Raw genomic sequence first — 14,974 nt, forward strand, 5'->3', positions numbered from 1 at the left:
CCCTCTCCTCTTTTCGTCTCCCTCTCCTCTTTTCGTCTCACTCTCCTCTTTTCGTCTCCCTCCCCTCTTTGTCTCACTCTCCTCTTTTCGTCTCACTCTCCTCTTTCTAAGCAGAATTGATTTGCTACGACGGTATCATGATGATAAACTAAGCACAGAGATGAGCTCATGGCCTCATCCTGAGATGCTGAGCGGTTGAGAGATGAGCTAATCACCTCATCCTGAGAAGCTGAGCGGTTCAGAGATGAGCTAATCACCTCATCCTGAGAAGACGAGAGGTTCAGAGATGAGCTAATCACCTCATCCTGAGAAGCTGAGCGGTTCAGAGATGAGCTAATCACCTCATCCTGAGAAGACGAGAGGTTCAGAGATTAACTTATCACCTCATCCTGAGAAGACGAGAGGTTCAGAGATGAGCTAATCACCTCATCCTGAAAAGCTGAGCGGTTCAGATGAGCTAATCATCTCATCCTGAGATGCTGAGCGGTTCAGAGATGAGCTAATCACCTCATCCTGAGATGCTGAGCGGTTCAGAGATGAGCTAATCACCTCATCCTGAGAAGATGAGAGGTTCAGAGATGAGCTAATCACCTCATCCTGAGATGCTGAGCGGTTCAGATGAGCTAATCACCTCATCCTGAGAAGATGAGAGGTTCAGAGATGATAGCAAGACTCCTTTCTGCTGCGTCCCAAATGACAACCAATTCTCCATAGTGCCCTACAGGGCCCTGGCCTGGTTGAAAGTAGTGCACTATATAGGGAATAGGGTATGATTTGGGATGCATGTTTATGGAAAGCAACATTACAGTCAGGACGTTAAGAGGGAAAAAGAGAGGAGGATGAAAAGAAATAGCTAATTGCTGGACAGAGTGAAGTACATTCTGCACGTGTGTAGTGTGGGAAATCAGCTTCTCTTTTAAGAAGAACAGACACTTAAGCCAAAGCCAATATCAACACAGCATCAACCCTCTCTTTCTAAAATCATCAGCCGAAATTGTTGCTACCCCTATTACTAGCCTGTTCAACCTCTCTGTCGTATCGTCTGAGATCCACAAAGATTGGAAAGCTGCCGCGGTCATCACCCTCTTCAAAGGGGGAGACACTCTAGACCCAAACTGCTACAGACCTATATCTATCCTACCCTGTCTTTCTAAGGTCTTCGAAAGCCAAGTTAACAAACAGATCACCGACCATTTAGAATCCCACCATACCTTCTCCGCTATGCAATCTGGTTTCCGAGTCTGGTTTCCATCTGTAAATAGCCCATCCAGCTACCTCATCCCCATATTGTTATTTATTTATTTATTTAGCTCCTTTGCATCCCAGTATCTCTACTTGCACATTCATCTTCTGCACATCTATCACTCCAGTGTTTAATTGCTATATTGTAAATATTTCACCACTATGGTCTATTTATTGCCTTAACTCCCTTATCTTACCTCATTTGTACACACTGTATATAGACTTTTTCTCTATTGTGTTATTGACTGAACGTTTGTTTTATTCCATGTGTAACTCTGTTGTTGTTGTTTGTGTTGCACTGCTTTGCTTTATCTTGGCCAGGTCACAGTTGTAAATGAGAACTTGTTCTCAACTAGCCTACCTGGTTAAATAAAAGGTGAAATATATATATATATATATATATTTTTAAAGGCTATTTTGAATGTAGGGGTTAGTTAGGGTTACAATTAGAGGTTAGGGAAAATAGTATGTTGAATGGAAATACATTTTAGGTCCCCATGAGGAGAATAGAACATAATCTACCCATTTAAGACCCTGAGTAGTTTCCTTTTGAAGTAGGATCCTGTAAAAAAAAAACACATTTGCATCTCTGTGTGAAAGTAGGACCTACTACCTGTGAACACAGTGAGCCCTCACCTTCTCCTGATGTAGGGAGACTTTGGTATGTCAGCAACAGGGATCATCTGTTCCCCAGGTCGTACCCACATGATGGGCCCGTCATCACTCTCTGTTGGACTCTTCAGCTTCAGACTGGAGAACGTACCCCACGGTAGCGTCCGCTGGAGGGAGAAGGGTACGCCAGAGTTACAATGAGGGAGGAGTAGAATGATGGATAGAGGTGTGTGAGAAAACAAACTGGAACAGGAAAGAGGAAATATCATCTTTCAGACATCCATCAAAACCAATGGTTTTTTTGTTGTTGTTGAAAAACCATAATTACCCTTCTCAACCACTAGAGGGCACCTTTCCTTTGTTTATAGATCCAATGAGTTGAATTCTCCCTAAACAATGTGGCCAGAACTAAAACATTTTTGAAACTTAGCGAAAATGACTAAATCCAACGTATTACCTATAGATTGATATTATCTCTAAAATGATGGATCTATATTATTATTTTGTGTCAGGGCTACTCACCTCTAGGAAGGGCGACTCCTCCAGCATAGAGATGAACTCTGGGAAGTAATCCCCCACCTCCTCGTCCACTGCCCCCACCAGACTGATCTGACGCATGGCACCTGCCCGGTACGTCCCGTGGCTGTACGTTCTCTTTACCTAGAACACATAGTAGAGCACAGTAAAACAGTCAGTAAAACGGTCAGTAAGACCAGTCAGAAAGACCAGTCAGTAAACATTCAGAATACCAGTCAGTAAGACCAGTCAGAAGACCAGTCAGAAAGACCAGTCAGAAAGACCAGTCAGAAAGACCAGTCAGAAAGACCAGTCAGTAAGACCAGTCAGTAAGACCAGTCAGAAAGACCAGTCAGAAAGACCAGTCAGAAAGACCAGTCAGTAAGACCAGTCAGTAAGACCAGTCAGTAAGACCAGTCAGTAAGACCAGTCAGTAAGACCAGTCCACTGGAGTGTTGAGGTCCACACAAAGACGTTCAAGTCAGTTGAACTGAATATGTACAGTACTTGTTCACCCGAGGACTGATGTCCAACCCCTAGTGAAATGCAGTGTAGTGAAATGCTTGTGCTTCTAGATCCGACAGTTGTAGCTATTCCTATTCTGAGACACAGAGAGCAGCCATTCAAAGAGCTGGTAGTGCTAGCTAACCTGTTTTACACAGTACAGCTGTCACCCAGTAGTAACAAGCCCTGTTGAATAGCTAGAAGTGCATCCCGGTCTCCTTCACTGTCTCACTTTGTTCCCACAGATCTGAGTACATCTGCTGGAAGGAAGGAAGGAAAGAACAGAGGTTTTATAGCAGCTTCAGAGCCACAGAGAACCACAAACCCCCCTCCTGTCTGTCTCTGGACCGTAGGCCCTAGGGCCACAGTCCTCCCTCTCTAACATGCTAGTCTCAATGTCCCAGACGTCCTCCCTATTCACTTACAACCCTGTCTAATACAGCTACTACAGCCCAGCCATTCTTATCACCACAGAATATCCTCAGGCTAAAGAGAGAGAGAGTTCATCATAAGGCCAGTTTCTCCTGGAGCAGTCCATCAGTCTGAACGTTAGATAGTGTCAGAGGAACATCTTCTTCAGACAGTTAATAGATGATCTGTTTCTAAACATGATCCTCTACTAGAGGTCTGTGTCTTTTCACAGGGTCAGCAGCAGTGTTAAAGTGTACAGGGACATATTACAACAGTCCATCATATTACCAAACTAGGGCCCCAATTAGTCGACTGGTCAATTGTTTGGTCGTTAGGCTGTTGGTCGCCCAAGATTGTTTTATATATAAAACATATACATCTGCGCCCATTTCAGTGAACTAATCCATTGCAGGAGGCCTGGACTAAAAGCCCATTTATGCTTGATCCGAAAACGTGGGGGGAGTCTCCATATGCAGGGTGTGATGCAATTGTGGAGCCTCCAGAGGCATGCAGAGGTTAAACCCAGCACTGTCCCACATCACCATGCCCCTCCCAAACGTTGGAACAATACGGAGGGCTCTGTAGAGCTCCACATTGACAGTGTGACAGTACATCCTGTATAAACACAAACTCACTTCCTTGACAACAGCTCTGCACTGCTCTGTGATGCACAAGAAGTATGACTGGTGCTGAGGCCAGATCACCGTAAATGCTGCATGGCCAATACAGTCTGATGGACCATGCACCTCTCTCCTAACAACTTCATTCTGTGACTTGTTAGCATTTGATTGTTAGTGTAAATCACTTCTCCATGACATACTGTGTATCACCAGCAGTACATTTACCCTTCATTCATATCATTTCTATCTACCGCCTCCTGAGTGGTCCAGTGGTCTAAGTCACTACAGATCCGGGTTTGATCCCGGGCTGTGTTGCAGCAGCACGCGACCAGGAGAGTCATGAGGTGACGCACAATTGGCCCAGCGTCGTCCGGTTTAGAGGAGGGTTTGGCCAGCCGGGATGTCCTTGTCTCATCGCGCTCTAGCGATTCCTTGTGGCGGGCCGGGCACATGCACGCTGACGTGGTCGCCAGTTATACGGTGTTTCGTCTGACACGTTGGTGCGGCTGGCTTCCTGGTTAAGCGAGCTGTGTGTCAAGAAGCAGTGAGGGTTGGGCGGGGTCGTGTTACGGAGGACGCTTGGCTCTCGACCGCCGCCTCTCCCGAGGCCGTACGGGAGTTGCAGCGTTGAGACAAGACTGTTACTACCAATTTGATACCTCAAAATTGGGGAGAAAAAGGGGTGAAAATATCTTATTTATTTTATGGTAATTATTTGAATGCTTTCAATATTGTTCCAGTATTCCCGTTCTCATTGTAGGAGTGGACTCCCTGTTTGCAGAGGTGCACAACCTATTCTACACTTGTGAGAAACAACTTTTGGTTCATTTCATTCCATTTACAAGTTGTCAATTTAGTCATTGTCTTTTGTTTCGATCGCTCCTGTCAGTGTTGAGTAAGGACACAGAAATATAACTAGGCCTATAGGCTACCTGAAAAATATGTCAAGCCCTCTCCCTTTCGATAACCACTCAGTGTGAAAGTGAAAAATGTCATGCTCTGATCCAGTGGAAATGTCATAAAATAGGCCTACCTGATTACTTCTTATCAGTGCTGAACTTGGACTGAATTAGGTGCCGGAACACATTTTGGGTTCTGGTACCGTTTGTATTTAGGTGCTTGAGCTCCACAATACCTGTGAGTTAATATTCTATAAGAGTAATAACAGCAGTGTGAGGTGGCGGTACTCAGCTCTGGTGAGCTCCTGCCCAAGTCAAGCACGGCTTCTTATGTGCAAATAGCCTACAGCTGTGTCTGTCCTGAGCTCACTGCTGGGGAAACTGAGGGCCCAGAATATTTTATACAACGCTGAAAGTTCACTAGTGCTGGATCCAACTTAATAGTTTATACAATGTTTCAAGTTCATTGGCTACATGTGTAGCCAACGTGATTTATAGTAGATTTTCTACCTGCAGGATGAGCAGCTAACCGATCGCTGCAGCTGTACATAGTCTATCGGTAAATAGCCCACCCAATTTTACCTACCTCATCCCCATACTGTTTATATTTATTTACTTTTCTGCTCTTTTGCACACCAATATCTCTACCTGCACATGACCATCTGATCATTTATCACTCCAGTGTTGTTAATCTGCAAAATTGTAATTATTCGCCTACCTCCTCATGCCTTTTGCACACATTGTATATAGTCTCCCCCTTTGTTTTCTACTGTGTTATTGACTTGTTAATTGTTTACTCCATGTGTAACTCTGTGTTGTCTGTTCACACTGCTATGCTTTATCTTGGCCAGGTCGCAGTTGCAAATGAGAACTTGTTCTCAACTAGCCTACCTGGTTAAATAAAGGTGAAATAAATAAATAAATGTTTTTATTTGTTGGCTTTATGTATGCTATTTTAACATAGTTGGTAATATAATTAACTTTTTAGGTTTGTATCATTTTCATTTAGATTTGGATAGAAGGTTGATTAACCACATGACAATGATTGAGATATGAAGACGTTATTATAAATGAAACTTTTACGAAAATGTGCATCTGAACCATAACGAACACGCAGATCGGTGGAACTGATAAGATAGATTGGCATTCAACATGAGAAAGGGTGCCAACTCCTCATGTATCCAATTACGGGCAATTTCAGGAGTGTAATGGCAGAATCTGAGAAAGTCAGCAGGAGAGGGAGGAGTTAGGTCAGGTTAAGTGTTTCTTTCTTTCTGGTTATCTAGATCTCTGGCGCCCTCTTGAGGCATCAAACCGTAAGCTTAAAGCATCAGACAAGCTCAATGATTTATTAAAACGCATAGGCTGTCTCTATATATGGAAAAATACACGTTTAACCATTTCAACCAATCGATTGGTCGAAAGAACAGACTACTTTCGGTCGACAAATCTTTGTTTTTAGTAGGGGACAGTCATATCCCAAACACATCATGCGTGCTGCACTTGTGCTTCAGGTTGTGATGCGTGGAGCTGGAAGTGGGCAATTCCTGTCTGACAGGAGTCTGTTGAGCAGATGTGTTCCCTCCATCCTTCCCTCCGCCCTCCTGCCAGCTGTTCGTTCCCCCGCCAAAATAAACATAGAAACCGTTATGACGGTTATTTTATTTTCTTCATCCGTAATCGTGGGTTATATGGTAATTGTGCCCCCCCTCCCCCCCCCTCCCTATCCTATCCTTACTGCAGGCCGTTAAGATCAGTTATCCTAAATTGAAGCGGTGGAGGTCCTCAGACGGCTGCAGCGTTTAATCATGTTTGGAGACTTCACAGAGGACGTCTTCGAGACGAGAGGGTGTGTGTGTGTGTAGTGGTGTCTGGTGCTGTTTTTCCTGCCCTGAGGGAGCAAGCCACCAGTGTGAGTGTGTAAAGGACTGAAGTAGCCTTTTTTCTCCTTTCTCCTTTCTGCTGTGTGTGTGTGTGTGTGTGTGTGTGTGTGTGTGTGTGGATCCTAGTCCTCTCTGTTCCATTTATGGCAACAAGTCACAATGGAGGGGCCAGCGAAGGGTGAGTCAAGGGGGAAGGTGAGGGAGTTTACTGTAGTGGCCAGGAAGTAAGAGGACAACGGGGAGAGAGGATGAGGAGAGGTAGAGTGTCCTTGGGTGTCAGCCGAGTGAATCTGTCAGAGAGAGAGAGACCAGTGTAGAGCCAGACTCTGTATAACAACTGACTCTGGGGAATTGACCTCTCACAGGCCCCACAGGCTCCCTGTCTACAATACACACCATCATCTATCACTGGGGAGAACACGAGTTCAGACACAAGGTCACACAAGGTCACTGGGCCTGGACTAGTAGACTGGTGTTCCCTCAGACTGAAAGGAAGTCAACCTGGGTAAAAACAAATCTTTAATATTCAATGAATATTGTTACATAATTTCAATCAATTATGTGGTTGCAAATAGTGGATTGATGTGTGTGGAACAGAAGTATCTGAGCAGGGCTTGAATACTGTACAGGATTAATCCTATTTAAATAAGGCCAACACAGTCCAAACTGTGTGTACATTAAGCATGGGTGCTTCCCTTGTTGTTTCCAGGCTAAACATGCTTCCATGAACACAACACATAATATGGACCAGATATGATCTTCCTCCTAATGAGAATGAGATGAGCTTCATTATCCATGAGGATGCACACCTCTGAGTAGTAGCCATCCCTCCTGTCTGGTCTCTCCTCCTGGGCGGCTTGTGTGTGTGTGTGTGTGTGTGTGTGTGTGTGTGTGTGTGTGTGTGTGTGTGTGTGTTAGTTAAAGGGAATGGATGGCCGATAAAGTGTCTTTCCTCTGGGATTTCTTGCCTGCCGCAGACTGCAGACAGACAAGGAAACCCACCAAGACGTGGAGTGGCGTGGAGCCGCCAACACCGTGAGAAGCCAGCCAAGGACAGTCTAATACATGGATACAACCTATTTCCTCCTCTCCCTCACCGAGAGAGAGCAGAGCTGAGCAGCCAACCAGCCAGCCACATTCCCATAACGTCTGATACACTCATACCAGGAATATGTGAAATGTAAATACTGCTGACACATCAAAACACACTACTGTACCTCTCTCCCCATGTGAGCCCCCAGTCATCTAAACACACTACTGTACCTCTCTTCCCCATGTGAGCCCCCAGTCATCTAAACACACTACTGTACCTCTCTTCCCCATGTGAGCCCCCAGTCATCTAAACACACTACTGTATCCCTCTCCCCATGTGAGGCCCCCAGTCATCTAAACACACTACTGTACAGCTCTCCCCCTGTGAGGCCCCCAGTCATCTGAACACACTACTGTACCTCTCTCCCCCTGTGAGGCCCCCAGTCATCTAAACACACTACTGTACCTCTCTCCCCATGTGAGGCCCCCAGTCATCTAAACACACTACTGTACAGCTCTCCCCCTGTGAGGCCCCCAGTCATCTAAACACACTACTGTACCTCTCTCCCCGTGAGGCCCCCAGTCATCTAAACACACTACTGTACCTCTCTCCCCCTGTGAGGCCCCCAGTCATCTAAACACACTACTGTACCTCTCTCCCCCTGTGAGCCCCCCAGTCATCTAAACACACTACTGTACCTCTCTCCCCATGTGAGCCCCCCAGTCATCTAAACACACTACTGTATCCCTCTCCCCCTATGAGGCCCCCAGTCATCTAAACACACTACTGTACCTCTCTCCCCCTGTGAGGCCCCCAGTCATCTAAACACACTACTGTACCTCTCTCCCCATGTGAGGCCCCCAGTCATCTAAACACACTACTGTAACCCTCTCCCCCTGTGAGGCCCCCAGTCATCTAAACACACTACTGTACCTCTCTCCCCCTGTGAGGCCCCCAGGCAGTCAGTCATCTAAACACACTACTGTACTTCTCTCCCCATGTGAGCCCCCCAGTCATCTAAACACACTACTGTACCCCTCTCCCCCTGTGAGGCCCCCGGGTAAGCAGTCAACCATAACATCTGATATCGTCTACTCCAAACTCAGATATATCTAAACACACTACTCCTTCTGCATCCTCTCCACCCTGAGGCCCCAGAGCAGAACAGAGTGAACGGTCTGATAGTGTACAGCTACAGAAAGTAGGGCCATGTTGAATAGTGAAAACATAGATACATCCAAACCAACAGCTCCCTTAACTCTCCCAATACCCTGAGACCCCCAGAGCAGAGCAGCCAGCCTAGACTGACTGAACTGAGACCCCCAGAGCAGAGCAGCCAGCCTAGACTGACTGAACTGAGGCAGCCAGAGCAGAGCAGCCAGCCTAGACTGACTGAACTGAGGCAGCCAGAGCAGAGCAGCCAGCCTAGACAGACTGAACTGAGACCCCCAGAGCAGAGCAGCCTGCCAAGTCTGACTGAACTGAGACCCCCAGAGCAGAGCTGCCTAGACTGACTGAACTGAGGCAGCCAGAGCAGAGCAGCCAGCCTAGACAGACTGAACTGAGACCCCCAGAGCAGAGCAGCCTGCCAAGTCTGACTGAACTGAGACCCCCAGAGCAGAGCAGCCTAGACTGACTGAAGTGAGGCAGCCAGAGCAGAGCAGCCAGCCTAGACAGACTGAACTGAGACCCCCAGAGCAGAGCAGCCAGCCGAGTCTGACTGAACTGAGACCCCCAGATCAGAGCAGCCAGCCTAGACTGACTGAACAGAGTCCCCCAGAGCAGAGCAGCCAGCCGAGTCTGACTGAACAGAGTCCCCCAGAGCAGAGCAGCCAAACAAACTACTCCTCCCCTCTTCCTTCACTATTGTTTCCCCTCATCCCTCCACCCCCTCTCTCTACATGACTCACAGCCCCAGCAGCCCAAAGCCAGTCAGGGTATTAGGCCTACCCACAGATCTGTCAAGATCCCTCGTCAGCATGCGTGGACACACACAGCACAAATCCACAACAAACCCTTTATCCTCTTAGACCTGTGTCTCTGTCTCACCAACTCTCCCTCCTTTCCATCGCTCTTCCTCTGCTCCTATCTCCCTCTCTGATCAGCAGATAGCTACATAACTCCAGATGGCCAGGTCAGGATATGATATGCCTCTCTTAGTAAGAGAAGTCTATTATGAGGTACGTCACTGCACTGCATGGTCAGCCATTACAGAGAGTTTCATCAGCCCTGTTACTAGATATTACATAACATATAGCCTAGCCTAGGCCTGTTGCTAGTTATAACATAACATCTAGCCTAGCCCTGTTTCTAGTTATGACATAACATTTAGCCTAGCCCTGTTTCTAGTTATGACATAACATATAGCCTAGCCCTGTTTCTAGTTATGACATAACATTTAGCCTAGCCTAGCCTTGTTGCTAGTTATGACATAACATATAGCCTAGCCCTGTTTCTAGTTATGACATAACATTTAGCCTAGCCTAGCCTTGTTGCTAGTTATGACATAACATATAGCCTAGACTTGTTATTAGTTATGACATAACATTTAGCCTAGCCTTGTTGCTAGTTATGACATAACATATAGCCTAGCCTAGTTGCTAGTTATGACATAACATATAGCCTAGCCCTGTTGCTAGTTATGACATAACATTTAGCCTAGCCTAGCCCTGTTGCTAGTTATGACATAACATTTAGCCTAGCCTTGTTGCTAGTTATGACATAACATTTAGCCTAGCCTAGACCTGTTGCTAGTTATGACATTTAGCCTAGCCTAGTCCTGTTGCTAGTTATGACATAACATTTAGCCTAGCCTAGACCTGTTGCTAGTTATGACATAACATTTAGCCTAGCCTAGACCTGTTGCTAGTTTTGACATAACATTTAGCCTAGACCTGTTGCTAGTTATTACATAACATATAGCCTAGCCTAGACCTGTTGCTAGTTATTACATAACATATAGCCTAGCCCTGTTACTAGTTCTTACATAACATTTAGCCATGTTACTAGTTATTACATAACATATAGCCTAGCCCTGTTACTAGTTCTTACATAACATTTAGCCCTGTTGCTAGTTATTACATAACATATAGCCTAGCCCTGTTACTAGTTCTTACATAACATTTAGCCCTGTTGCTAGTTATTACATAACATATAGCCTAGCCCTGTTACTAGTTCTTACATAACATTTAGCCCTGTTGCTAGTTATTACATAACATATAGCCTAGCCCTGTTACTAGTTCTTACATAACATTTAGCCCTGTTGCTAGTTATTACATAACATATAGCCTAGCCTAGACCTGTTTCTAGTTATTACATAACATATAGCCTAGCCTAGACCTGTTGCTAGTTATTACATAACATATAGCCTAGCCTAGACCTGTTGCTAGTTATTACATAACATATAGCCTAGCCTAGACCTGTTTCTAGTTATTACATAACATATAGCCTAGCCTAGACCTGTTTCTAGTTATTACATAACATTTAGCCTAGCCCTGTATCTAGTTATTACATAACATATAGCCTAGCCCTGTTTCTAGTTATTACATAACATATAGCCTAGACCTGTTACTAGTTATTACATAACATTTAGCCTAGCCCTGTATCTAGTTATTACATAACATATAGCCTAGACCTGTTACTAGTTATTACATAACATATAGCCTAGCCTAGACCTGTTGCTAGTTATTACATAACATATAGCCTAGCCTAGTCCTGTTACTAGTTATTACATAACATATAGCCTAGCCTAGACCTGTTGCTAGTTATTACATAACATATAGCCTAGCCTAGACCTGTTGCTAGTTATTACATAACATATAGCCTAGCCTAGACCTGTTGCTAGTTATTACATAACATATAGCCTAGCCTAGACCTGTTGCTAGTTATTACATAACATATAGCCTAGCCTAGACCTGTTGCTAGTTATTACATAACATATAGCCTAGCCTAGACCTGTTGCTAGTTATTACATAACATATAGCCTAGCCTAGACCTGTTTCTAGTTATTACATAACATACAGTCGTGGCCAAAAGTTTTGAGAATGACTCAAATATGACTTTTTACCAAGTCTGCTACCTCAGTTTGTATGATGGAAATTTGTATATCCTCCAGAATGTTATGAAGAGAAATCAGATGAATTGCAATTATTTGCAAAGTCCCTCTTTGCCATGCAAATGAACTGAATCCACAAAAAACATTTCCACTGCATTTCAGACCTGCCACAAAAGGACCAGCTGACATCATGTCAGTGATTCTCTCGTTAACACAGGTGTGAGTGTTGACGAGGACAAGGCTGGAGATCAGACTGGAAGTTTCAAGAGGAGGGTGGTGCTTGGAATCATTGTTCTACTACTAGTTACCCCTAGCCTAGACCAGTTATTACTTAACATATAGCCTAGACCTACTACTACCACCCGTCACTATATAACAACAATAGGTCCCAGTCACTGTGACCTGACTCTGCCTGTCTGTTTATTCCTAACAAGGGAGCTGCTTGATGTTGTTGTGGTCTGTGTTTTCTCCAACAGCAGATAAAAGAAGCGTGTGCCACAACAGGGTGAACACAACACGATAGCGAGACTGGTCTGTAGGCGTGTCTGCTGCCACAGTGTAAAGTTGATCAAATCTTAGCAGGAGAAAAGAGGAAGAGAAAAAACAGAGAGAGAGAGAGAGAGAGAGAGAGAGAGAGGGAGAGACAGCAAGACAGAGAGAGAGAGAGAGAGAGAGAGAGAGGGAGACAGAGAGAGAGAGAGAGGGAGAGACAGCGAGAGAGGGAGACAGAGAGAGAGAGACAGAGACAGAGACAGAGAGAGAGACAGAGACAGAGACAGAGAGACAGAGAGAGAGAGAGAGAGAGCGAGAGGGAGAGAGAGAGACAGAGACAGAGACAGAGACAGAGACAGAGAGAGAGAGAGAGAGAGAGAGAGAGAAAGAGAGCGGGAGAGACAGAGACAGAGACAGACACAGAGACAGAGACAGAGAGAGAGACAGAGAGAGACAGAGACAGAGAGAGAGACAGAGACAGAGAGAGAGACAGAGACAGAGAGAGAGACAGAGACAGAGACAGAGACAGAGAGAGCGAGAGAGAGAGACAGAGAGAGAGACAGAGAGAGAGACAGAGAGAGAGACAGAGAGAGAGACAGAGAGAGAGACAGAGAGAGAGACAGAGAGAGCGACAGAGACAGAGACAGAGAGAGCGACAGAGACAGAGACAGAGAGAGCGACAGAGACGGAGAGAGAGAGAGAGAGAGACAGCGAGAGAGGGAGAGAGGGAGAGAGAGAGAGACAGCGAGACAGCGAGAGAGGGAGAGAGGGAGAGAGAGAGAGACAGCGAGACAGCGAGAGAGGGAGAGAGGGAGAGACAGAGACAGAGAGACAGAGAGACAGAGAGAGAGAGAGACAGAGAGAGAGAGAGAGAGAGAGAGAGAGAGAGAGAGAGAGAGAGAGAGAGAGAGAGAGAGAGAGAGAGAGAGAGAGAGAGCAGTCTCTTGATCAGCTGTGCTGGTACCAGACCTTGTGGTATACTGAGCCCGTTAAACCAGAAAGACGTGTTTCACACCACTTGGCTTTTCAAGGTCGGAGCTGGCCTGCTTCCCTCTCTCCCTATTCCCCCTCCCTCTCGCTCTATGGCTCTCTCCCCTCCTGCCTCCCTCCCTCCCTCCCTCCCACCCTCCAGCCTGCCTGCCTGCCTCCCTCCCTCCCTCCCTCCCTCCTCCAGCATGCCTCCTTCCCACCCTCTCTCCTCCAGCCTGTGTCCCTCCCTCCCAGGCAGAGAATACAGTCCCATGGGACGACCTACCTAGTGCCTCTTTGTACTGTACACCTCTCTCACAATTTCTCTCCCTCCCGCATTCTCCTTCGCTCGTTCCCTCTCCCTCCCTTCCTATTTTGCTCTCCCTCGCTCTCTTTCCATCTCTTGTTTAGTCTCCCTGCCTCTTTCTTTCTACATCTCAGAGAAAAATAGCATCTTCCTCTCCTGGTCTCAGGGAAAGAGGGATGGCAGAGAGATCCGATTCCTCTTTCTCTCTTTAATCCCTCTCTCACTTTCCTCTGAGACCACTACTATATATGCGTCCCAAAATGGCACCCTAGTCCCTATATAGGGCAGTACTTTAGACCAGTGCCCTAATCCATATATAGTGCAGTACTTTAGACCAGAGCCCTAGTTCATATATAGTGCAGTACTTTAGACCAGAGCCCTAGTCCATATATAGTGCAGTACTTTAGACCAGAGCCCTAGTCCATATATAGGGCAGTACTTTAGACCAGTGCCCTAATCCATATATAGTGCAGTACTTTAGACCAGAGCCCTAGTTCATATATAGGGCAGTACTTTAGACCAGTGCCCTAATCCATATATAGTGCAGTACTTTAGACCAGAACCCTCGTCCATATATAGTGCAGTACTTTAGACCAGAGCCCTAGTCCCTATATAGTGCAGTACTTTAGACCAGAGCCCTAGTCCCTATAAAGTGCAGTACTTTAGACCAGAGCCCTAATCCATATATAGTGCAGTACTTTAGACCAGAGCCCTAGTCCCTATAAAGTGCAGTACTTTAGACCAGAGCCCTAATCCATATATAGTGCAGTACTTTAGACCAGAGCCCTAGTCCATATATAGTGCAGTACTTTAGACCAGAGCCCTAGTCCATATATAGTGCAGTACTTTAGACCAGAGCCCTAGTCCATTTATAGTGCACTACTTTAGACCAGAGCCCTAATCCATATATAGTGCAGTACTTTAGACCAGAGCCCTAGTCCATATATAGTGCAGTACTTTAGACCAGAGCCCTAGTCCATATATAGTGCAGTACTTTAGACCAGAGCCCTAGTCCATATATAGTGCAATACTTTAGACCAGAGCCCTAGTCCATATATAGTGCAGTACTTTAGACCAGAGCCCTAGTCCATATATAGTGCAGTACTTTAGACCAGAGCCCTAGTCCATATATAGTGCAGTACTTTAGACCAGAGCCCTAGTCCATATATAGTGCAGTACTTTAGACCAGAGCCCTAATCCATATATAGTGCAGTACTTTAGACCAGAGCCCTAGTCCCTATATAGTGCAGTACTTTAGACCAGAACCCTCGTCCCTATATAGTGCAGTACTTTAGACCAGAGCCCTAGTCCATATATAGTGCAGTACTTTAGACCAGAACCCTAGTCCATATATAGTGCAGTACTTTAGACCAGAACCCTCGTCCCTATATAGTGCACTACTTTAGACCAGAACCCTAGTCCATATATAGTG

The 14,974-nt window shown here is 45.7% G+C and overlaps 1 protein-coding gene across 1 annotated transcript in view; it reads right to left on the minus strand.

Annotated features, from left to right (window-relative positions):
* The window catches only part of LOC149972934 (lysine-specific demethylase RSBN1L-like), a 107,923-nt gene that overhangs the window by 31,667 nt on the left and 61,282 nt on the right, over positions 1-14,974 (minus strand). The window contains exons 4-5 of the mRNA XM_090213403.1: positions 2,377-2,514; positions 1,879-2,021 (exon numbers count right to left, since the gene is read on the minus strand). Of these exons, the coding sequence (XP_090069529.1) occupies positions 1,879-2,021; positions 2,377-2,514 (281 nt within the window). The remainder of the gene's footprint in view (positions 1-1,878; positions 2,022-2,376; positions 2,515-14,974) is intronic.

The sequence above is a fragment of the Oncorhynchus mykiss genome, chromosome 21 (genome assembly GCF_057628025.1).
Source record: "Oncorhynchus mykiss isolate SJ-2025 chromosome 21, ASM5762802v1, whole genome shotgun sequence".
Classification (NCBI taxonomy): Eukaryota; Metazoa; Chordata; class Actinopteri; order Salmoniformes; family Salmonidae; genus Oncorhynchus; species Oncorhynchus mykiss.